We start from the raw sequence: 24,448 nt of genomic DNA, 5'->3' as shown, positions 1-24,448 counted from the left end.
GTGGGGGGGGGAGGCGGCTTGTGCTAAGCCCCCGAGGCTGCACAGCGGGGCAACGGAGGCGATTAGGAGCAGGACTGCATGTGCTGGGGGAGCAGTCAGACCCCCCCATCCTGGCACCAATAACCCCCCGCCCCCCCCCCGCTGCTCTGCGGCACAATGGGTGCTGGGAGGCTCCCCAGAGCCGCTTCCTTCCTCGCCCGACCGCAGCTCGTAGCCACGTCTGTGGCCCCAGAGGGCGCGAGGCACAGCCAGGGTTGCCACAGCTGCTCCTCCGCTTCTGCGGCGTGAGGGGCTCACAGCGGGGCCCGGACAGTGCCGTTGAGAGGGGGTCTGTTGGGGGCTGCCTCATCCCAGCCCACAGAGCAAACCACGGCTTGTTAGCCTTGAGCCACCCGCGGTTCCGAAACCTTGGCCTCTCTCCGTGGCTCACACGGCCGTCGGCCGAGGCACTCGAGAGCCCGGGTTGCAGAGCAGCCGCCCCACTCGGTGCCACTCGGCCAACGGGCATCTTGTCGTCTGAGCCCAGCCAGTCCCTCTCCCAGGAATCGGGGGATTGCTGGGGAAGATGTGGGTGCAGAGGGGATGGGGGGCGCCCGGAATGTGATGGCGTGGAGCCCATGGCGGTGCTGCCAGATTCAGTGACGGAACAGCCGTGGGGCTCCACTCCTGCGATGGGTGAGACCGAAGGATCTAGGCGAGTTCAGCTGAGCTGAGCTCCTGCCAGTGGCCTTCGAGGAAGCAAGTCTGCCTTTTGGGCTGGGGAGGGAGGCCCAAGTGCCGGGAGCGCGTCCCGGGCAAAAAGGGAGGGACTGGGGCAGCGGGCAGGGCCCGTTCAGGGGATCCCGAGCGCCCGGGAGGGCTGGGGTCCGGCACCCCTGGCTGCATGCACGCGGGCTGGGTAAGGGAAGGGTGGGGGGCACTGGTGGCTGGGGGGCAGGGAGAGATTGCCCTGGCCAGTAACCTCGTCTCCCCCCTCTCCCCTCTGCCAGGTACCAGGGCCTGAAGGAGAACTGCTGCCCCAGCTCGCTAGAGCAGTTTGTGCTCTCGCACCAGTGCAACCGCTACTGCGAGCTGCTGGCCCTGAAGAACCTCGAGCCCCCTCAGCCGCCCCCCAAAGGCAAGGGCTCCCGCAGCCCCGTCACGGCCCGGAAGGCCCCCTCGGCCCAGTCCAGCCCCCAGCTCCAGAAGAAGGGCCCGGTCAGCCCGCAGGCCGCCCGGAAAGGCTCCGTGAGCCCCAAGAGCGCCCGGAGGGGCCCCGACAGCGCGGCAGAACCGAGGGCCAGAGGCGGGGACAGCGGCAGGGCCGGCCGGCCACAGTGACCGCGCGGGAGCCTTCCCCGGCCTGGGCGCCTCCCGTGCCCCCCTGGCCGTGGGGCTGTGTGTGGGGGTGAGGGCCTGGGCCGGGTCCCGCTCGTGTGCTGCTCCCCGGCAGGCCGTCGGAGCGCCCGGGAGCGCCAGGGGCTGCGCAGAAGCAGCTGCGTGGCCCCGTCCTGGGCCCTGCACAGAGGAGAGCCCAGGCCGTGGAGCGAGGGGCTGGCACCCGCTTCCGTGGCTCGGCCGCTCGGGGTGGGCGGCCGCCGGCCCTCCCCTCGCCCCCCGGGCTGCTCCCATAGATCCCCGCAGGATGAGCCTGGTGGCCCGGCTGGGCGACCGAGGAGCGAGCCATCACCCAGGCGGCTGCCAGCCGCTCGCCCCTGCTGCTCCCCTCTCGGGGCACGGCCACGTCCCAGAGCCCCCCGCCCTCAGCTGCCTGCCCCACCAGCCCGGCTGCTGTCCCAAAGGAGGTGCGGCAGAAGAGGGTGACTCCGGAGCGGCTTTCTCAAGGGGGGTCTGTTGAAAGGGGGCGTGTGGCGCAGACGGCCGCTGGCTGCGCAAGGGCAACGGAAAGGCTGACGAGCTGCGATCCCACGGGAATTCCCGGGGAGCGGCACGCCGTGGCTGTCTTCTCCCATGCCTTGCGGGATCTCGCCCTCCCTCCGCTTTTGCAAGGCTGGAGAGCAGCTGCAGCCTCCCAGCACCCCGTTTCCTCAAGCTGAACGGGATCCGGGAGCGGGCGCTCGGCCCCGGTCTGTGTCTGTGTCTGCTCTTGGGCCACTCCGAGCGGTGGGGTGTGGTGGAGGGGCCCCCCAGAAGGCAGCCCCAGAGCAGCCCTCGCGCTCTTCACCGCGGACTAGAGCCGACAGAGGGCGGGACAGAGCCGGGCCCGGGCCCTGCCCAGGCGGCCCCCAGGAGGGAGAGGCGCTCTGCTTTCCCTCAGTGACGATGGCAACCGGAAACCAGGGGAGGAGCAGCCTGGCATGCCTTGGATGTTCTGGGCTGTCGTTTCCACCAGCCCCAGCAGCACGGTCAACAGCTGGGGCTTATGGGAGTGGTGGTCCAAAAGAGCGTGAGGCACGGGTGTGCCGCGTGCCCCTGGGGCAACGCGACGACAGGGACAGTTAGCACAAATGTAGCCGTTGGATTTCCTGCCCGCCTGGCCTCCCCCTTGCCGCCTGGGCCGGCGGGCATTTCCCAGGTTCTGACAGCAACACTGCGCCAGCCGCTGCACATGATGCTCGCAGACGCCAGGCAGGGAGCCAGTGCGGGCGGAGAGCGGGCTCGGGGGCCGCTTCAGAGGCTGCCCTTGGCGCGCTCGGCTCCCCACAAGCTTCTTTCTGGTGCGGAAGCTTGCGGCTTTCTTTGTCTGGCAAGAGCAATGAGGGATCCAGACCGAATGGGATCTATTTTCCAGAACTGGGGGGGAGGGGGGGGACACGGAATTTTATAGCCCCAAAAGACAGATGACAAATAGAGGGAGCAGGTGAAAGCTGCTTTTTAAATTGCCTACCTGGAAGAGCTGGCATAGTTACATGTTTTGAGTATGGAAGCCTGCACCTCCCCTGGAAAAACAGCGATGAGTGCATCGGCTTATTTATAGCACAAGCCAAGCGTCTTTGCTTGGAAGCAAGTTCCACTGACTTCAGCGTGGCTTATCATTCCCAGAGAAGCGTGGACAGGGTTGCATTCTGAAGCTGTAATCCAATATTCACTTAGCCGCTCATGAGCCTCCGCGAATTCAGTGGGACTTGCCCCCAAGTCGACATGTGGATGAGTGCAATTAGTGCATTTCAGTAATGGAAGGGAAACCACGGTGCCCAGAGGCCGCGGCAGATGAATAAACAAGCCCTCCGCTGGTATATCCAGCAGCGAAACCGAGTTTGGCTGAGCGGTCCGCTGGCACGGGCCTTTAATCGCCCGGCCCGGCAATCTGCCTGCCCGAGCCCCCGTGAACGGGAATTCCCGCCAGCGCGCCCTTCCTGTCCGTCCAGCTTTTATGGCACAAAATGGGTGAGCGAACGGCAGCTGCCGCCGGCCACAGTCCCGGGAGGGAGGAGGTGCCTCTTGCGCGCACCGGAGGCAACCCTGGGCGAGGCGGCTTGCAAATGCGCCGAGAGGTTTGTGCGCAAGCGTCATGCGCTGCTGGAGACCCTTCTGGCATGCCTCGCGAGGGTCTCGCCGTCTCCCCTTTGCTCCTGCATTTGAAGATGGGTTTGCCCCCGTGCGCCGGGCCCGCGCTGCAATTTTTTCTGCGTGTTCATCCATACTCGTGTGCGTTGTCTCGGCACCACAGCTGCTTTGCCGCTTCTCCGTTGTTCATGTGAGGCAGCCTCCTGTCCGTCCCTCGGCGTTAGGGCTTGGCACAGGCGGTGGCGTTATAGTGGCCGCAGCACCGCTGGAGATAGTTGGCCGAAGTGCCGAGGTCCACACTTTGCCAAATGCCGGAAAACGACAGCGACCCGTTGCCGTCGGTCGAGGTGCTGTGAAAGGGAGAGACAAGGATGAGAGCGATGCGGCCGTCTCCTGGCGCGAACTCGGCCTGGGAATCTGCACGGACAGTGTTGAAACGCAGCCTCTCTTGCGGCCACGCACATGCGACAGAGACGTGGCGGCTTTGCCCCCCTGCCGGCCTGTGCGCGCGCTGGCTTCTGTACATGCGCACAGCCACTCGGTGTGGATCACTGTCCCGTGCCCCGTGAAAGCTTTCTGACGGAGCACCGAGCTCCTGCACAGGGCGATCGGACGCCCGTTGCGCCGTTCTGAATAAGGAGCAAGACAGTCGCGCGAGCGATCCCGTGCGACCTGCTGTCAGAGAGATCAGGAATCTACATGGAGCGCTTCCGCACAGGGCCCTTAGGCCTGCGTAGCTGCCACAAAGAGCATGGCCTCTCCTGTGTCTCCACTGCATAAGCTCTGCAGGACGTGGTGGAGTGGCTGAAAAGCACAAATGCAAAAGCGAGAAAGTCGTTTCTTTTCCCTTAGCAATGCAATGCTGCATTTCCCCTGCTCCAGAAAAAAACACAAACCCACCACAGGTGCTCTTTAGGCTGAGAAGGAGAGCGGAAAGTCACAACACTGTCTAAGGCCGCCTGTGAACAATGGTGAGTAGGAAGCAACCGCTGCCTGATTGCCTCGTGTAGAAAAACCCACGACTCTTGGTGTTTTGTACCAGTTGACTTCCTGGTATGAATTCTGATGCCTGTACAGCCCGGTCCTGAGTCTATCTGCTTAGAGGTCTGTCCCACTGAATTTAGAGAGATTTATTCCTAAGTGAGTATGTATAGGACTGCAGCGTTAGTGTCCTCCTCCTAGAATCTGAAATCAACTCGTTTTATTTTATTTTATTTTGTAAAAAAGAAAGTGTGCTGATTCCAACATTAAAAATAGTCATCCCTGCGAGAACATAGTCTATGGCTGTGAGAGCAACCTTCGCGAGAGAGGCGGGTGCAGGTCTGCATTCCTTCAGATGGGTAGAGCTGACGAAGCAAAAGACCTGCTTCCACAAATGAGCTTGTGCAAAGTATTAGCTAGAGTAACGGTGCCTTGACAGTGGATCAGAGGCCGGGTGGTCTGGGTGGGCATTTGTGGCTCCAGAACAGTGCAGGTGCTTGCATGCTGGATGTTCCCAGGGGTGACCCCTGCCATCTGCCCCACACCTGCACAACGTACAGGTGAGATCACGGTGTCAGCACGGCGCCCAAGGGGCCAGTGCGCTGAGGTGGCTTTTGTTTCTCTCTCTGTCCATGTATGCATTCCCATTTCCTCCTCAACTGCTTTTATCAGCTCCAAATTCTACCTGAATAGATTGTTCCATTTTTACAATGAGTTAACTCTGGAAAAAGCTACAACGCACTTGATCCAATGCTTTGCTGAAAAAGTGCATCAGGCGCTTGTCTAGAAGACGGCGAGGGTTGCCTCCTTTTAATCCAGCGCCCAGCAGAGAACAGTGGGGTGTTTCCCCGTGGAAAAAATGAACAGTTCTGAGTTTGTTGAATCATTTCAGTTAGCCACACCACCAAATTGAGGGTTCCCAGTGGAAGTTTTTCGGGGAACAGGAGTGCCCTCTGCTGGCTTGTCTCCTCTCCACTGGAAAGAACTTTGAGAAATTAAAATAGAGGCGGTGGCCGAGGGGTCCAGTCTCTTCCAAGGCTGGGCCGTGAGGTTGGTTAGGCTGAGAGGCAGGGGCTGGCCCAGAGTCACTCGGTGAGCTCCAGAATAGCTGAGTGGGGGCTAGGACCCAGGCCTCTCCAGTCCCAGGTCAGTGCTCCAACCACTACACCACACTGCCTTTCACAGCAACGCTGCGATGTGGGTTAAGCAGAAAGTCTGACTGGCCCAAAGTGGGCTTCATGGCCGAGCGAGACTAAAACCTGCATCTCCCGAGTCTGTGTGTGTGGGGCTTGCTCTGTGTTTAGGGAGCTGTGTGTGTGTGTGTGTACATAATGATCCCTTGAGAGTGGCTCTTAAAAACGAATTGGACCAGAATGACACCTCCAGACAGCAGCCCACTGGCTGGTACCGCTGGCCAAGACTCCAGTAAGAGAAAAACGCCGGCCCCTTTGTCTCCTCCAACGCACAAACGCCCAGCCCCAGGTGTGATGCGCAACACAGGCGCGCCGCTGAGGCAGCCCTGCTCCGCGGCTGCTGCCGGCCCTCGCCTCGCCTCGCCTCGCCTCGCCCGCTGGCCGGAGGCGGCCCCGCAGCGCGCCCTTTGCTGGCGTCGCCCGGCGAGCGCGCACCCACCTGCCGAACAGGTCGCTGCAGCAGACGTAGACGGGGAAGCTGGTGGAGGTGAGGTTGGCCGAGCCGAAGAGCTGCAGGCAGTCGATCGCGTCTCTGGGCACGTAGAGGATGCCTGGGGGCGATGCGGGGGCGATGAGGGGGGCCACAGCCTCTTTTGCAAGCGGGGGGGCAGAGCGCGGCTGTGCCGGGGTGGCTCGTCCCCTCCAGACCTTCGTGCTTCTCGGGACTGTGCTCTAACTCCTGGCGGAGTTAAACCGATCCGACAGCGAGCGCCGTGTCGGCATTTTGAGCCCTCCCCCTCCTCTTTTCGGTGTGATTGACCTGCTCACACAGGACGGCCGGCCAGCGGGTGGCTTTGGGGGGCGGCCACTCAACTGAGCTGGCAAATTGCTGCTTTTTAAGCACGGACACCCCACCGTTCAAAACCCAACAACGAATTGTGAGTTTTGTTCGTGGTTGAAAACCCACAGTTTCTTAGCATGGCTGGGTTCATGCAACACGACAGCCTACAAATCGACAACAACAGTGCAAGGACAACCCGTCCTCCGCCGATCGCCTGGCTTGTGGCGTCGTGTGAGCCTGGCCTGGCTTTTCTGCCCCGCTTGGGTCAGGAAGGACCACATCCTGCCCTCGCAAAGCCACACCTGCCCAGTGGCACTTGCACACCCATTGCAGCTACACCCGTTTTCATTTACACAACCACGTGTATAAATCTGTGTTCCTGATAAAAAGCCACACTCGAAGACACAACGCCCAGGCGAGAAAACAAGATTTTGTGGCTGTGCAGCAAGTGGGAAACACTTAAAACTGTAATGTGCTGAAATCTCACAAACAGGAATGCCGGTGCGGCCACTGCACAACTGGGTTGTTAGCCACAGCCCTCGCTTGCCGCTCGCCTGCGGCTTTCATTTGGTGCAACACTCCAGAGTACCAATACTCCAGAGTACCAACACCAGAGTAGCAATACTCCTACCCCTCAAAACCGCTCCCCAGCTGGGCGTCCTCCACTGGAGCTGCATTTGGGCTCCTGGCCAGCATCTCCCTCCAGTTTGTTCTTCCGAAACCTCGCTGGGCATCGCTCCCCCTCTGTTGTTCCCCCCCCCGCTGCACCCCATCTCGAGCCCGACAAGCGCTCGGGCCCCTGCGCTTTCCTCCCGACCCGCATGCCATACCTGCAACACACGCGTTGATCAGCGAGACGCAGGCCCCGGTGAACAACGCCCGCAGGACAATGCTGGAGAATTCACTCTTGCGCTGCGGAGCCATGGATGCTGGGCGGGGAAGGAAGACGGGCGCCTGAGCGAGCTGCGTGACCTGGGCAGGTATGCGCACCAGGCTGGTCCTTTCCCAGCTACGCCGGCTACCGATTGAAGTCCGGGCCCAATCTGAGGGGCCGGCGATGCCCTACAAAGCCCTAGACGGCTTATGACCTAGATGTCTGAGGGAGCATCTCCTTCCCTGGGGGCCTGCCCACCCGTAAGATCTGGGTAGGAGGTCCTTCTTCGGGAGCCCTCCTTGAAGGAGATCAGGAGGGTGGCTGCCCGGAGAAGGGCCTTCTCTGTGGTGGCGCCCCAGCCATGGAATGCAGAGGGGTTTGCCTGGCGCCCACATTTGAGTCTCTTCGGCACCAAACCCAACCCTTTTTATTTTCCAACTATTTTATTTTATTTATTATTTATTTTATTTTATTTAGTAAACTTCTATGCCGCCTCATTCGCCGAAGCCTTGGGGCGGCTTACAACAATAAATAAATATATATAATCATATAAAAACAATATAATTGGAAACTCCCTGGCCAAAGATATAAAATCAAGAAATACGCTAACAATTAAAATGCCATTTAAATAAAAAGGCCTTGGCCTGGCGCCGAAAAACATATAACGACGGCGCCAGGCAATTTTATAGATGATGTGATGCTGTGCTTTGCTTCACTCTATTGCAAGATCATCCTGAGATGCTTTGTAACAGGACGGGATAAAAAAGCTTTGAATGAATGAATAAAAACAGCTGCCCTGGTGCCTTCAGGTGCGATGCAGGATGCGGCGGTTACTAGTTGTGAGGGTCTGAGGCAGCACCAGGGCGCCACCTGCTGGCCAGAGGCAGGACAGCAGCCCAGTGGCTGCAGGACCAGGCCCCGGTCAAGCGCAGCCACCTGGGAGGGGACGAGCCCCACCTGGGCGCCCCAGGGAGGGCTCACCGCTGCCTCCCTGCTGCAGACGTGGCCTCAGCAGCAGAGGGGCTGGGGCTGGGTCGCCGGGGTCCTGGGCGGTGCCGGAGCGCCCCGTGCCCCCTGGAGACCGCCTGCCGCCTTGCCCCTGCCTCTGGGCCTGCCGGGCTTCGCCTGCTCCAGCGCCAGGTAGCTGCTTCTCCTCGGCTCGACTCTCTGCCTTTTGGCTCCTGCCTGGCTTTGCCTGCTCCGCTCAGACTGGCCTCCCTTGCGCTCCTGTTGCTCGCCTGCCTTCGTCCCTGGACTGCCTGAGCGCGCCTTGGACTGGGCCCGCCTGTCGTGCCGGTTGCCTGGGCCCTGGTGCCCGACCTGGCAGCCAGCCGCCCACGCCCCGGATGCTGGCACTGGCGTGGGCGACGATGCCACCCAGGTGCTGTGCATGGAATGAGCGGGGGGGGGCATCTGGCCCTTCCCCTCCAGGGGCAAAACGCCTTGGACCAGCCCTGCTTCCAGTGACGCGCTGCCAAGGCACGCCTCCGACGCCCCGCGGTGCCCTGGCCAGGGGCAGGTGGGGCCGGGGGAGGCAGCGAAGGCCGCCCGGGGGGTGCCGGGCAGGCCTGGGCGAGGCAGGCGGGGCATCTGTGCCGAGTCCCTCCCGAGCCGCAGCACCGGCGCTTCCCGCCGACTCACACAGGCCTCCCAGCATGATCCCGATGGAGCTCAGGTTGGCGAACCCACACAGGGCGTAGGTCGTGATGATTTCGGATCGCACCTGCGGAACCGTGGAGGGAAGACAGTCAGTGCCGTGGCAACCAGGCCAAGCGCCCGCTCGGCCCGCTCTGGCCTTGGCTGGCACCGGCCACCTTTCCTCGCCCACCGGCTGGGACTCTGCACATGCCGTCTGGGGGAAGGCGAGTTTTAGGGCTCTTTTCTGTGATCTTGGCTGGCTTCATTCGGAGAGTTCAGCTCCTTCCTAAGGCGGGGCGGGAACTCAGTTCTCCAGACAGCTTTGGACTGCAAAGCTCAACTGCACAGCCAGTGGCTGGGGATGGTAGGAGCTGTATTCCAACAACATCTGGAGAGGCACTCGTTCCCTGTCTCTTGCACCCTAATAGCTTGCCCCAGGTAGTAATTACAACAGGTTGTGGGTCTCTCCCATTCTTCGCTAGCAGTGCTTCCATGCTGCAGGGGCACCTTGCTGTTGTGTAACGGAATGTGTAGAAAGGCAGAGAAAGTTCTGCCAAGCAAAGCCTGGGGGCTAAATGTGAATCCCACCAAGAACCCGGAAGTGGGAAACCTGGGGAAGCGGCAGCTTTGAAGCCGCGTGCCCGGGTGGCCTGAGCACCGCCTGCAAGCGCACGCGTGCGTCGGCGGGCCTCCTGCTCCTCCTGGCTGGCGAACTTGCCGAGATCCACTGCTTCTGCGTCCCATTCCACTCGGGCAGCCCGTCCAGCCGCTTCTGCTTGTAGGTGGAGAGCTGCTGGTAGGCCACAAACTCGTTGAGGAAAATCTTGATTCCCAGCAGCTCGGCAACCAGGGGTGCGTCCTCCCAGCTGGCCCCGAGCAGGAACGCCAGCGGCACCAGGACATAGGAGCAGATCAGCTGGAGGCCAGGAGGAAAAAGGCCCGTAAACAAGTTTGTAATATAACAGGAAGCGAGCACAGACAGAATCGGGGAAGGCCAGAATTAAAGGGCGGCATTTGTGCGATGGGCACCCAGGAAAAGCCTCTTGCTCTAAGGCCTGGCTCTCGCTGGGAGCGTCTTGCTCTCTTGCACGTGCCGACGACTCCTTCGGCAGGGCCGGCCGGCCGGCCAGATGACCCAGCGATGCAGTTTGCCCGCCCTTAGCACGGCTGAACTCCCCGGCTGCATTCACACAACCAGGGTGGGGGTGGCGTCTTTGCGGGGGCTTACCTGGAAGGAGAGCTCCGGCAGGTCGACCATGCCCCCCAGCCAGGAGAGCGCGGCGTCGATGAACTCGAGCACAGCCAGGAAGGCGATGAGGTTGGCTGCGATGTTCGCCACCAGCCCCACCGAAGCCGCCGCTCCGTTGCCCGCGGCTTCCAGAACGTTCTTCTCCTCCCTGGGCCAACACACCAGGCAACACAGACACGAAGAGGCGCAGGGAAGCGCTGGTGAGGCGGAGGGGCGGCAGCTGCGCAAGCTCCACCTTGGCCCGCGCCTTCTAGACTCGGGCATCTCACGTTCCCCGGACCTTTACCATACGCGCCTCCTGCCTCGTTCAGTTTGTCAGCCACTGAGTCCTCATAAATCTCACCATTACGTAAAAAAACCCTAAGAGCATGCCTTAGGACATACTGGGGTATTCCCTACACACACAGATATATAGATATTTGAGAGGTAGTATGGCGTAGTGGTTAGAGTGTTGGACTGGGGCCGCGGATATCTGTGTTCTAGACCCCACTCAGCAATGAACTGGTTTGTGTGGTACCCACCCCAACACGTCTCGAGAAAACCCCTCTTCGTCTGGGGCTCTGAAAAGAGGTGGGAATTGCTGCCAAGAAAGGATCAACGGGCTGAGGGAGGACCGAGTGGCCCCCCCTTGGAGCCACCCCCTAACGGAGCCGCTCCCCCAGGGGCCACTGTGGTCGGTCAATCCGCTTCCGGCACTCCTGGAGTCACGCGGCTTCCGACCTGTTTTGTTCCCCTGGATCCAAACTCGGCCGCCACGTCCAGCATAGTGGCGTGAGCAGCAGTTGTCATGCCCCCGGCTGATTAATAGGCTAAAAATAGCCGCATTCCCGCCCGCCGCTCCCCACGCGAGGCGGACCTTGCCCCGTGCGAAACCTTTTGCTCCAGGCTCCTGGTAAACAAGGCTCTGCAGCTCGATCTCCGACCCTCGTGGTCAAAAGCCGCGCTGGCGCCGGAGTCGGCGCTGGGGCAGGAGACAGGCCAGCGCTGCAGCCACCCAGCTTGCCCAGACAAGAGACGGGAGGGAGTGGCAGAGATGGGGCTGAGGGGGCAGGCCAGCATTTGCTGCCCGAGATGTGGGGCAGCCCTCCTCTGCTCTGAGCCCTCAGCACTGGCACGCAAGTAGCCTGCCCCCAAGCATGGAAGTTCCACTGCAGAGGGCGGCTCACACTGTAAACAGGGCTGTGCTACTCGGCTGTGCTAAAACCCCCGTCCTACAGCAACCCTATAAGGCAGCTTAGGATGGGGACTCGCCCACTCACACATTTATCTCGCCATCCTCCCTCTTGCAGGGCCGCTTCCACGATCCTTTTCCTTCTCCCCATTTGATCCTCCCAACAGCCCTGTGAGGTGGGTCCATCTGGGCATCAGGGACTGGCTCCAAGTCAGCCAGTGAGCTTCATGGCTGAGTGGGGACAGGACCCCACATCCCTGAGTCCCAGTCCAATGCTCTAACCACTAGGCCACACCGACCCCCACACCGCATGGAGACGGAAGCATCAGTCTTCCCTGCCTCCATCCGGCACGCTGCCCATTTACTTCTTTCCCTGAGCTTATTCTCGTCCTTTGCTCTCCGTTGCTGGGAAGCCAGAAGCAGTCCTGGCCCCGTGCTCCTCCAGAGCTCCTCCCTGCATCCCACTCGGGTCTCTTGCTAGACTCCTGGGTAAGCCTTCCATCCCAGGACGCTTCTGGGGGAGCCCTTGTGAACCCCGTTCTCACCCAGAGGCGATTCGCACCCCGTCGCGGCTCCGGAACTTGGACTCCTCCACCTCTGGGTAGACGAGCTTCGCCATCGCCAGGGCGCATGGTGCTGCCATCACCGACGCAGCAATCAAGGACGACGCATCGATCTGCAACGGGGCAGCAGATCAGAGGAGAGTGGGGGGGTGCCCCTCATCTGCACTCCAGCAGAATGATGGGACGGGGGGCATGCTTGGTGGCTCCAGAGAAGGAGCAACGTGGAGCCCCGACGATTCCAGGTCTCTCTGCTACCTGAAGTCAGACGGCAGGGCCTTCTCGGAGTTGGCACCCTGGTTGTGAAAGGTTTGCCCCAGGAAGGCCCGCCTGCTGCCGAGGAGCCAGGCTAAACGCCTGCCCGTGCGAGCCCTGCCTCGCTCTGGGCCAGGCCTGCGGGGAGCAGAGTCCATTGGGCATTTCTCCTCGTTGGCCCACCCGCCTCTTCACCCACCCTTTGGCGCGGCTTCGCTCGATCAGGCTTTGCAGCATCACGTGCCTCTCCAGCAACAACGGAAGCCTTTCTGAGCTGAAGGAACCGGCCAGACGCCTCCTGACGTGCATCCGCATCGCAGGCGGGCAGGGATCACAAAGGGGCGGCGCGAAACGGACCGGGCCGAGTATTCGCCGGCACCCTGGATCAGCCAAGGTTTATCCGGGCAACTGCGTGGACCCAATGCCTGAGGGGTGCCCCGGTGCAGGACCCATTGCCGATACGGCCCCCGGGCAGGAGGGAGGGGCGCTGCTTTATCGGAAGAACCTGCTGCAGATATGCTGCAGGCTCCCATAATTCCGGGTGTTCCTCTCTGGGGGAGTCTCTTCCCGCCCCCCCAGCCCCAGTGCTTGCCTCTGACCAGCTGCCTCCTCCCTGCGGCAAACTCACCCCAAACGAAATGTACACCCCCATGACGCTGCCAGCGATGGTGGCGAAGCCGCCCGTCATCACCGCGTGTATCTCCGACCGGGTCATGTCCAGCAGGTAGGGCCGGATGAGCAGCGGCGCTTCAGTCTGGAGGGCGGAGGGGAGAGTCAAGGTGCAGCGCTTTGCGGGCAGGTCGGCCCCCCAGAAGCACCACTCGTCCCGCCCAGGGCTCGGGGCAGCCTTCCCGGCGCTGTGGGCTTCTGCCAGCGGTCGGAGTGCCAGGAGCACCCGAAAGGTGCCCTGTCGGGGAGACTGGCACGGGACGGTCCCTCTCCCCGGACGGAGGTGACGTGGGCACGGAGCGCCACAGCGGCTTGGGATGGCCAGAGACGCGTGGCGGACACGGCGGCGACACAAGAGGCCTCCTTACCATCCCCACGAAGATGTTCCCCACCATGCTCAGGGATTCCGTGGCGGCCGTGCCCATGGTGATCTGCAGGAGCCAGGAGAGCTGCGGGGGGAAGCCGAGGCGCTCAGCGCCAGCTCTGTGCCCCCTCGCCCGCGAGCCCTCCTGCCACCGGCGCTCCCGCGCTCACCTTGCGCCGAGACCTCAGGCCCCAGTTTGCCGCGAGCCCGGCCGGGGCGAGAGGAGGTCCCGCGGGCCGGCGGGCCAGGCCCCGGGGCCGTGGGTCGTGCCCCCAGTGCAGACCACCCTGAGCAAGAGGACCGTCCTTCTCAGCAGGCGGCTTAGCAGCCCTGCCTGGAGCGCCCCACCTGCTCCGGCACCCGCCTCCCGGCGCGGCCCTCCTGCCCACGGGCCCAGTCAGCACCGCGCCTCTTGCAGCCACGCCACGGCCTCCCCCCCCCCCCCCCCCCCCCCCCCCCCCCCCCCCCCCCCCCCCCCCCCCCCCCCCCCCCCCCCCCGCTGCTTCGCCCCCCTGCGAGTGACACGCTGCCGCAGCTCTGCTGCCTCTCTGCCCGCGAGCACCGCCTCCCTTTCCCGGGGGCGCAGACGAGCCGCCCCCCCTTGGGTGCCCGGCCGGCCCTCCCAGCACAGCCCAGATGCATCGCTGTGGACAGCTGCTGGAGCCCGTCGGCCACCGGAGGCCTTCCACGCACGCAGTCACCCTGCAGCCGCTCCGCCACGGCTCCCAGGGTCCCGCCCGGCGCCTCCTGCGTGGCCTCACCTTCAGAATGAAGAACTGCATGACTCCCAGGTAGTAGAGGATGGACATCACGCAGCTGAAGAAGACGATGCTGGGAAGCGCCTGGAGAGAGGGCAGAGCGGCACGTCTCAGCCTTTCGCGAGCGCCACCCGAGGCGTGACTTGGGATTGCGGAGCAAGTGCTAGGATGCGGGTGTTTTGAAAGATACTGGGCCTCCTGGGACGGCCCATGGCCTGGCTGGGGCATGATGGGGTGCATAACATCTTTTCCGTCTAAACTCGCATAGGATTGCACCTGGAGACGATGGCCAGGTACCCCCGGGGCTCGCCCAGATGCTGGGGAGGCCATGCCAAGCACATCGGGCATCCTTCCTTCCACCGTCCCAGAGTCAGATTTGGTCCTGCGTCAACAAAGGCCGAGCCTGAGTCGCGCTGCTGTGTGTGAAGCCCGGAGGCTTCCCCGAGATAAGAATCACTTTCAGCCTCGGCAAGGAGAGGCACTTGAAGTTCAAGCCTACCTGGGCTATTCAAACAAGAACAGCTGCATGCCAGCGCTTGGCCTTGATCCTTCATCTGCATAACAGCAGTTTGGCTGACTAAGTTAAAAAAATCATAGCAAAACTTTCCCTCAGTGGATTTCAATTCGAGGCGCCGGAGGTTTTAGCTAAGAATTTTAGCTTTAAAAAGAGACCAAGGTCCAACAGAACTATTCCTATAGAGATTCTGGGGTATTTTGGAGGAAAGACCGTCATTGCAGACAAAATGCTTTGTGACAATCCTGCCCCCTGCCCCCAAATTGGAAAAAAAAAAAAAAACCAGCCTGCAAGTTGGAAAGTGCTGCAGAATCTACCGATTGGCATAGATTCCTCGATTCCCAGACCTCTGCCAGCATTTAATGTTATTTAACGGTATATGAGAAGGCATTTATACCTTTTAACATATCTCATATTTTTATTGCAGTAGCCTTAAATTTTGCGTAGTGACATTTTAAATTGTTTTAAATGGTTTAAATTGTTCTCAGCTATGCATATCGAGATTTCATGTTGTGTTTTATCACCCGTGATTGTCTTTTCCAAATGTATGAATTCTGAACTGCCAAGAGGGTTTCAGCTATCGCAGGGTATGAATACATAAACAATACAGATCCAAACTCATTTGAATCCCTTGCGGATTTCTCTGACCCTTGACCTGTTTTGAGCTGATCCACTCCTCGGCCTGTTCTGGCCCACTGTGGCTTCGATCAGGTGCCAGTCACTTGCCCGGCAGGTCGAGCCAGTGCCCTTTTGGGGCGAGTCCGGGCCAGGTGCCTTTGGTGGCTGCCATGCGCTGCTTTTCTGTTCCCGGGCCCCGAAAGCTCATCAGAAAGTAGAAAGGACAGGCAGACACAGGGGCCAGATGCCATTCCACTGTGCCCAGTCACAGCATCCAGCCCTAAATGTTTTTTAACATAAAAAGGGGTACAGTAGATATCCCAGGTGTGAGAGAACTACCCATCTCAGCAGATTTAACAGTGCTGGTCTTCATGGTATGTTATTTAAGCTGCTTTTAAATTTATGTTTTAAAGTGTTTGTATTTGGATAAGAGATTATGGCATTTTATTGGATTGCTTCTCCAAACTGTTGCCCAGAGTGCGTCAGTGTAGGCCTGAAATAAACAGACGAGTAGATCAATAAAAGCGAGGATGGCAGCATGCGGAGACCTGTGGAGTCCCCAGCTGGGCCTTTGTCCCGCCAGACCAGCTGCCCCAGCTGGACTCCTTGCCTCACCTGCTGCTCAGGTAAGTCTTATTCTACCCCAATCGTGTCACGGAAAGTCAGTTTTTCATTGCACAGTGATCTGGAGAAAGGTGGGGCAAAGGAAGCGACTTTTGCCGAACCTGCTCTTAGAGCTAACCTGAAAGGCGAACACTTCTTGGATCAATTTGTCCCCGAAGACGAAGCTGGAACCGGCGGTGGTGTAATTCAGGAATGTCTGAAAGGGAACAATGAGTGGAAAGAGCGAGTTTGGATGGGACCTTCCGTGACCACATCAAACAGGAGCCTGAGCGTCTCAGCAGAAATGTACACACAATTAAACCTGGGACATTCCTCATGGCTGACAGTCCGAGCGGTCTTGCTCCAGCTGTACCAGTCCAGTCCTTTGGAGCCAGCAATTCCAGCAGCCAGTCCTCCCATGACGGATGGCCTTTCCCCCTGCCGCTCGGAGACCTTTCCCTGGGACAACTCTCTCCTCGGAAAGACCCGCTGCTGCCTCAGAGCCCACCAGGCTGCCGGCAAGTGGGTCTCCAGAGGTCCAGCCTGGGCCGTTCCCAGCCCTGCCTGGAGATAAACGTGGGACAACGCAGGTGCTCAGCCCTTACCTGAATCTGTGCACCGAGCCACTGGAAGGCCTGGAATCCCGGTTCCGTCCGGATGATGAGCACGCCGAGGACAAACTGCAAGCCAAGCCCCCAGAAGACGGCTCTCCAGGACACCTGCGGAGCCCCCAGAAGCACCAGGGGCGCTGCGTGAGTTGGGTTCACGGGGCCCTTTGCTCGGGGTCGGGGAGCCGGGCGTTCCGGCAATGGCACAGTCCCCTTGACAGCGTCTCCCCGCCCAGCCCCCGTCCAGAGGCCGGCCAGACTGGCAGCTGCATGCGTCCTCAGACCCGCTGCCCCTGCTTGCAGGGGGACGTGGGGAGGGTGGCCCTGGGCCCCTCGGACTCCTCGGCGGCTTGGCGTGCCTCGACCCCAGAACGGGCTGCCTGGTCGGGCACTGGAGGCACGGCAAGCAGTGCTGCTGCTCCTACTTAACGGCCCCTTCCAGAAGGCGGCACTGCAGGATGATGGACTCTGCTGTAGTAGCTCTCCTGCGGAAGAGCTGCTGGCTTTCCTTTGGCTTTTCCTTCTCCTTTACAGTGTAGCTGCAAACTAACAGCGCATGATGCTAAGGGTGGCCTGTACGCAAATTTAAATCTTCACCGTCATCATCCTCATGCTATGCTGCGGTTTTGGTGACCGGCTTCAGCTGTTGGGCAGCATATGCCTCAGTCCGTCCGACCAGGGCCTGCATGTTTACTTGGAAAGGCGTCCCCCGGGGCCCATGGGGTCTGCCCCCAGGACAGCTCGCAGCCTTCACAGCCGGGGCTGGGCAGGGGCGGCTGCAGACGGGCTGCGCTTACCGCCGCGTGGTGCTTGGAGCAGAGGAAGAGCATCACAACCAGCACTGCGAAGCCGCCCAGCGACACCAGCTGCTCCCGCCTCTGCGACACGTCCAGGACCAGCCACGCCACCAGAGCGACCAGAGCGGCTGCACAGAGGACCCTGCGGAGGGACGGGCCAGCCTGACTCCGCCGCCGCTCGCCCGGGTGCCCGTGGGCTCCCTCGGGGCTCTGCTGTGTCGGGACTCGCCGGGATGTGGGCGACGGGGCAGCAAGCGCTCCTGACCGTCGGCCATGCTGGCTGGGACTGATGGGAACTGTCATCCAACATCTGGGGGATGCCAGCTCTGGGAAGGCCACTTTAAGAGAGCGCCAGAAGGCCGGAGACCCCCAGGAATACCGAACTGCGTCACTCGCCTGGGAGGAATGCCCAGAGGTGCGTCACTGACAATGTTCCCATTCAAGCGAGAGGAGGAGGAGCAGCCGTGCCTTGGCTCACGCGCCGCTCGATTCCTGTTCGAGGGGGAAAGGTGCCCTGCGCGGGTGGCTCTCTGGCGGCACTGAACATGTGCCAAAGCGTCTCTAGGCTGAACGTTTGCCTCTGTCCTGCAGGCAAGCGCCTGGCCGGAGGAGCTGAACCCTCAGAGCTGCAGCTCGAGTCTAGTGCACGGACAGGCAATGGAGGATCCCCCAAATGTTCTGGACTACAGCTTCCATCTGCCACAGCTGGGAATACATGGTGGCCTGGGAAAGGAGCTGTGGTCGTTCAGGGAACCCTGGAGACCGATCGGCAGGGCTGAGTCTGCCCCAAGGCCCCGGCTTCACTCGACCGCCCCTGCTCTTGCCTCGGCTGACAATCCCGAACCAGAAACCACGGTCTGAAGCGGGCTTGCAAACCCTGATTAGTGCTAACCGTGGCTTAGCATGGTCTCTTGACTGGTAAACCAACAACCTTCCCTCTATCTCCAAAGGTCACTGAAGCCAGAGGAGAAGGTGCTGAGCAGATGGGAAATAAATGTAGAAAAGTCACTCCAGAGTTCAGCTCATTTGTGTGTCGGGAAGTTCAAACCGTACTTTGTGTTCCAAACGATGGTGAGCACACAAGGCTGGTTGTGAGGCTGGAACTGAGCCAGAGTAGGGAGGAGAGCCAGCCTCCGCTGACAAACTGGGGTGAGATTCAGAAGCCGCTCACCAGCCTGGTCACGGACCCAGAGAAACTCAGGCTGTCTGAGAGGAGCGTTGCCCGCAGGGAGCCAGCCGCCCACAGCGTGGAGACGGCTCATCCTGGCTGCGTGCAAAGGCCCTCGAATCCCCGTGCCGCATCCTGTTGAGACTCACCATTTCAGCCACGGCCAGGCTTTCTGGAAGCACTTCCCGCAGGGGCGCAACATCCGGACGATCTTGGCACCCCACCATCGCTTTACCAGGCTGTAGGCCATGAAGCAGACGGCCAAGCCGGTTAAAACGACCAGCGCCAACGCTCGGTCGAAGTTCAGCCAACAGGCCGCGACGAAGTAGGCCACATAGCCTGGGAGGGGAGAGGGGAGCAAAGGAGGCGTCAGCCACACGGCGGATCTGGCCCACTGTCAGCAGCCGCTGCGATCCAGGCTCAGGCCCACGGTTAGGAATGGGGCACCGGCCTGGGGCACTTCCCATCACAAAAGCCTCTTTGCGTCGGCGTCTCACCTGCGCACAAGATGCCCAGGAAGATCCTCCGGAGCAGCTTGGCATGAGCGCTGCAAAAGCCCTTCGCCTTCGAAAAAGGCCGGGTCACTTTCTCGATCCTGAGCAGAAAAGGAGGCAGGAAAATGAAGATTTAAAATGCGCTCGCGGCGGTGCGGGGGCCCAGATGTGCGAGCAGGCGGGAGGGAGGGAGGTCCCCTCCGGCTGCGCAAGGCTGGCCCCTCCCCGTGCTTTCAGCGCATCTGTTGCGACTCTCCTGATGGTTCGGCCGAAGAGTGTTTTTGCCAGCGAACCCCATGCCGACGACGGCCACGATTCTCTCTCCATTGGCCATGTCTGGCCAGAGACCAAAATGCTTCCAGAGCCACAGATCCCTCCCCGCCTGGCTTTACAATCTGCTGAGAAGGCTGGCCTGGTTCTCCGTCAGGCCAGCCGTGGGGACGGAGGGTTCGACTAGCCCCGTCCCTTCCAGCTCTGCCACGGGTGGGGAAGGCGGGGAGCACGGACAGGTGTCCCCCAGCCACACGTTCCGTGATCATAATTTCCAGTACCTCCTGAATCGAGCTTTGGGTGCATTGCCTTCCTCCTTGGGCTTCGGAGGCTGCTGGTGCGCTGCGGTCTCGGGATTTCCTTCGGGTTCCTATCAGAGGCACAGTCATGGTGTTGCCTTCGGGGGGGGGGGGGGCAGGGAGCACATGCGAGAGAAGCGGGGAGCCTTACTGTGAGCTCGAGGGCAGGGTTGTCCACGCCTCCGGCACCGTCTCCCAGGGAAATCTTGTGGTCGCCCATCCCTCCGGTGCTCTGGAGCCGGTCCACAAACTCTGGAGGGGACTGGCGAGCAGAGATGCAGTCAGCGTGGGAAACCGTGAGGGACCCCGGCCCGGGAATCTAAAGGAGCACCCCGACAGCTTTCCTCTCTCTCGCTCCGCCTTGCCAGTTCTGCGTTGAGGGCAGGCATATCGGGCCACAAAGTGAGAGCTGGACAGAGACTCTGCGAGTGAATGTATTCACACGAGGCAGTGTGTCTCAGTGGTTAGTGCTGGACTGGGTCTTGTGAGATCGGGGTCCTAGTTCCCGCTCGCCATGAAGGTCACCGGGGGTCTTCAGTCAGTCACAGACTTCTAGCCTAACCTTCCTCACAGGATTGTTGTGAGGATAAATGGAGTGGAATGCCCCCTTGGGTTCCTTTCAGGGGAATACGGGCGGGACCTAAATATAATGCAGCACAAACAATAATAGTGCAGGTAAATTCATTAATTACTAATGAATTGTCTTTTGGCCGAACGCATGACCTCCAACTTCGAAAGGTTTAAAACAGTGTGAAAACTCCAGAACTACAAGCAAGAGAGTATCTTACAAATGGAGCAGTAGATTTAAACGACTAAAAAGCAGTTGGGAACAAACATGTTTTAACAGCCCACCTAAAGCCAGCCTGAGTTCCCTTGGGAGGGCGTTCAACAGGTGGGGTGCAAGCACGGAAAAGGCCCCGCTCTGTATGGCCACACTACCGTGCTGGCTGGACTAAACAGGCATCGCCAGCTGCCGGAGCCGTTGCGTGCTGCCCCTGCACGGAAGGAGAGCCCCCATCGCGGCCGTCAGCCTCAGGATGCCCAGTCCTGGCACAGAAATGCACGGAGGGGCTTTGCTCTCTGCTCTCCTCTGCTGGCCCAGCGTATCAGCCCCTTTCCCCAGCCCCTTGCCTCTTCCTTGGCGGCCGCACAGTCAGGCCTCGTTCTCCTCCCAAAGGCTCTCCCACGATCCAGCCCCACAACTCACAGCAGCTCCGTCCGGCTCCCCGAGAGATGCAGGTGTTTCCTCCCCGTCTCTAATCTGAGCTCAGGCCAGGCAACAGATCAGTTATCAATTAACAGCACGGTCCAAAGAACTGGAGGCCGAACCCCTAATCCAGCCAAGTCCCAGCTCCTCCCCACACGCACACCTGGGCACACACTCCACCTGTCCAGGTCCCGGCAGGTTAATCTTTGCACCCAGCCTTTGTTCCACAGCCAGGCCTGACGCAAGATCAAAATGGATCCAGTGAGCCTGTCCGGGAAAGAGAGTTGGGTCTTGGGGGCAGGTGGGCAGCATCCCTGACGGGGGCAGCTGTGCGGGGCCCAGCCACAGGGATGCCACGGAGAGGCATGCTTCCTTTTGAAGAGACTCTGCCCATGTTGGCGTTCAAGCCACACAAGGAAGCACCGAGAAAGCACGGAACAGGGACCGGCAGAAGTTCTGAAGCACAAGACAATGAGGCTGGCCGATTTGATCGACATGTTTAGCTTGCCCTTCCATTAAGACAATTACGGGATGGTTTGCAGGGCTCTGAAACCACAGGAAAATGGGGTTAAACAGCATGAAGCTCAGGATGAGGAGCTGGGGAGAGGTTAGGGGGCGAACAAAGGGCCAGGTGAAGCCGCAAGCAGGAGGAGACGAGGAATTTGGAGGAGGGGAGGAGAGAGGATTCAGGAATCAATACCTTCTGCAAGAATGTGAAAGGGCAGCTGGCTTTCCTAGGCAAAAGACATGCCCGGTCGCACCGCGCAAGCACGGGTGTGAGCTCGATGCTGGCTCTGCCGCGCAGAAAGGTGTGGAGAGCGGGCAGGCGTGTTGTGCGGAGCGCGAGGGCAGGTCGCGCAGCGGGAGTGGGACTTCCTGCGCCCGGGCCCCGTGACGCGCGCCCCGCCTCCGTCCACCTGGGGGGGTCTCTGTGAGATGGGCCCTCCGGAGCGCGGGCAGTGATGGACTGATGCCAGCCATTGCTCTGTGATTCTTGTGCCAGAGGAAGAAAACGATCCGCTGTGTGCTGTGAAAGGTGGAAAACAGGTAACACCAGGAAATGCTGTTTCGTTCGTTCATTCATTTTATTTATTTATTGAGTTTATAACCCGACAGCCACACGGTGCATGGCACTGATTCTGACAGAAGCTGATGGAGAGAGAGCGTGGGAAGGCTTGCGTGTGAAACTCTTCCAGAGGTGCTAAATCTGCGTGAGATCGTAACATTCCTGTGAGAAGCTACCTGCGAGCAACGGCCCAACAGGAACGAGTGTCCTCCCCACAGCTCCCACGCAGCAACCTTGTCCGCAGAAGAGCTATGAAGGCAGCGGCTGTGCCCTGGGGGGCCGGGGGGACCCTCCGCCTGCAGAGGCCATCCGGCCGCCGGCATCCCTTGAGCAGCCGGTCTCATCACTAAGTGTGCTGCCCTGGACTCAGAAGCAAGAGATGGCCTGGGTGGCGGGACCAGCGGCGGCCAGGGAATGTAAGAGCCGAGCCTTTCTTCTCTCGCCGCCCGCCCTGTGTTTGCTTCACTTCACTCTCCTTCACCACACCTGAATGTGTGTCTTTAAAAAAAAAAGCAAATTCTGCCATTCAAAGAAGTTGTGCAGTTTAACAGTCTCTTAACTTGGAAACTGTTTGAGATCTGCATTTTTTTCCAGATAGCTACACTATAAAGGCAGAAGGAAAAGATATTAAAAAATAAAATGAATTTTAAACTAAATTAAATGGAAGTCAACATAACCCAGAAAGCCAGACCAACGGCAGCCTTCATCCGGTGCCTGGGTCAGCTTTTAGCTTCAGCTTGAGCTTTAGACTAGTGCCTGGTCAAGCTTTCCTGAACAGCTAATCACCAATTGCAGGTTCACTGAACCTCCAACCCGCAGCCACGAAGGACTCCTCAGAGCCGTTTCGCAAAGGAAGCGGGCGCCCTCTGCTGGCCACTGCTGTCTCCAACGGGAAGAGCCCCAGGACAGTGGAAAACCTCTGGACAGCTGCAGCCATGGGGTGGTGCAGAAGTGAGACCAATAAATGGGCAGAAGCGGAATCCCGCGGCTGCCCAGACGATGCCCGGAGGATACTGGACTGCGTGCTTCCTGGGAAGGATCGCAGCGCCTTTGACATTTTCATACTGAGGCTGAGTTTGAGTTTAGCTTTTATACTGCGGTTTTAAACTCTTACAGTGCATTCTGCGTGCTGTTCAACGGTTTTCATTGGTGTGAATCACCCAGGGCACATCAGCTCTTGGGGTGCATAGAAATAGAATACATAAAATAATTTAAAAAAATAAAGATCGCTGGGCCTCTGTGCAAACAATAGGCAAATCTAGCCTAGCCTGGCTCAGGTAGGTCTTAGTGCACCCCAACTATGCTATTAAGAGTTTGGAAGACGGGACAAAAAGATGCCTCCACTCTGCTTATACTGCAAAAGAAAGTGACTCCTTAAACTGGGCGGCAAAGGGTTCTTTGAGCCAGTGCTCCCTAAAATTAAGGCTGGAACCCAGCTGCGTCTGTCAAAGGGGGATCAGGCAGCGCGCCCGCCCAGCGCTGCCCACGCGGGACTATTTCGGCGCACGCTGAGAGCGCTCGGTATCCCTCCGTCTCCTCGCGCAGCGTTCCAGGCCGCGCTTGATCTTCCGAGGGAGGGTGAGCGACCTCCTTTCTTCAAGAAGGGGGTCTCAGTGCGCCTGCGCAGTCGGCTTGTGGCGAGGAAAAGTCACCTTAGAGCTTGCACAGCTGTAGAGTGACACACTGCCTAGAGATTTAGGTCTGCAATCTAAGGCATGCTTAGACAGAAAACAGAAAGGCTTACGGCTCTCGGCATGGGACTTTTTTCTATCGACAAAGGGATAGGGTTGCTCCTAAAAGAAAGAGTGTGGTTTCTTCTGACGGAAGCAAGTTACTTGCTACTACCTTAGACTTGTGTGTGCGTTTCAACGCTCAATCCTATGTGTGTGTAGACAGTAAAAAAGGCTACAACTGGCCCATGCTAGAAGTAGTGAGTCTCTTTTTCTGCCTAAATGCACGCTGGACTGTGCCTTAAACTGCTTCCCAAGGATCTTCTTCGCTCCGGGCAGCATTGCTAAACCTGCAGTCCAATACCTGGGATAGCTTGGATTAATGAGTGCAGGGGGAATGCAGGTGAGGGGAAAAGGTCCAAAGAAGCAGCAGCATGAAAAGCAAGCAAGCAAGCGAACGAGAATCTGCATGGTATTTACAAGCGCGAATTGTCAAACTAAAACGCAATTGCAATTAGAACCGACAGTTTGGGAAAACGCGCATGCGCACTCTGACGGCTCCGTTCCTCGTTAAAGCGCACGCGTGGAAAGAGCGCTCGACGGCAGAACCTATCGCAGCTCGAGGAAAGGTGACGTCAGCGACTGTAAGCGTGAAGAGGGCAGCTGCCGAGGCAGTTTTCCAGAGCCCGGATAGCTCGCCGTGATCGTATAGTGGTTAGTACTCTGCGTTGTGGCCGCAGCAACCTCGGTTCGAATCCGAGTCACGGCAGGAAGGGGTTGAATTTTTTAAATCTTAAGTATTAAGATTATTGTTAATATTTTACTGTACTGAAGCAATCCGTCCGAAATGCAGCACCGGAATAGGTCGCTCATTCGGGAAAACTGCTTGCCTGGCGCGAAAGCAACAGCCCACGAGGTGTGGGGCTGCGCTGCTTGAGTTTGTCCCGGTTTACAACGTGCCCCGACCCAGGAGAGCGGAGCAAGTGGCGGGGCTGCTTTCCCCGAGCGCACTGCATCCTTCCGCTCACGCTGCTCTTCCCTGGTCACGACGGCTGGGGGGCCCGGCGCGCGCCGCTCTCGGTCTGAGCTCGAGCCCTTCGCCCCCGGAGGGACGCGTCCCCCTCGCCCGCTCCCTCTGCTTGCGCGCTGCCTTTCCTCGGGCGGAGCTGCGCGCATCCCAACGGGGAAGCCGGC

The 24,448-nt window shown here is 59.8% G+C and overlaps 3 protein-coding genes and 1 non-coding gene across 5 annotated transcripts in view; 3 read left to right on the top strand and 1 right to left on the bottom strand.

The window, feature by feature from the left end:
* ALPK3 (alpha kinase 3) overlaps positions 1-1,320 on the top strand; it is a 33,282-nt gene extending 31,962 nt beyond the window's left edge. Inside the window, exon 12 of the mRNA XM_044450499.1 lies at positions 990-1,320. Within this exon, the coding sequence (XP_044306434.1) occupies positions 990-1,320 (331 nt within the window). The remainder of the gene's footprint in view (positions 1-989) is intronic.
* A 3,177-nt stretch (positions 1,321-4,497) lies between these two features.
* Positions 4,498-19,700, bottom strand: SLC28A2 (solute carrier family 28 member 2). The gene is made up of 18 exons (XM_044450498.1): positions 19,677-19,700; positions 19,463-19,573; positions 19,294-19,382; positions 18,746-18,843; positions 18,398-18,587; positions 17,081-17,222; positions 16,281-16,394; positions 15,815-15,892; positions 13,944-14,024; positions 13,187-13,267; positions 12,778-12,903; positions 11,880-12,010; positions 10,143-10,311; positions 9,633-9,830; positions 8,918-8,999; positions 7,233-7,331; positions 6,057-6,172; positions 4,498-5,536 (listed from the first exon to the last, which is right to left on the bottom strand). The coding sequence occupies exons 1-18, from the start codon at positions 19,698-19,700 to the stop codon at positions 5,321-5,323; spliced, it is 2,145 nt and encodes a 714-aa protein (XP_044306433.1). The 3' UTR covers positions 4,498-5,320.
* Positions 19,701-23,916: 4,216 nt separating this feature from the next.
* Positions 23,917-24,448, top strand: part of SHF (Src homology 2 domain containing F) — an 18,812-nt gene continuing 18,280 nt past the window's right edge. For both annotated transcript variants that reach the window (XR_006416637.1, XM_044450564.1), the window contains exon 1: positions 23,917-23,968. The gene's annotated coding sequence lies outside the window, so the exon portion shown is untranslated. The remainder of the gene's footprint in view (positions 23,969-24,448) is intronic.
* TRNAH-GUG lies at positions 23,952-24,023 on the top strand. The gene has a single exon. It is a non-coding gene; the product is annotated as a tRNA-His (tRNA).

Source organism: Varanus komodoensis, unplaced genomic scaffold, assembly GCF_004798865.1.
Source record: "Varanus komodoensis strain SLA01 unplaced genomic scaffold, ASM479886v1 scaffold67, whole genome shotgun sequence".
Classification (NCBI taxonomy): Eukaryota; Metazoa; Chordata; class Lepidosauria; order Squamata; family Varanidae; genus Varanus; species Varanus komodoensis.
This window is presented reverse-complemented; position numbering and strand designations above follow the sequence as displayed.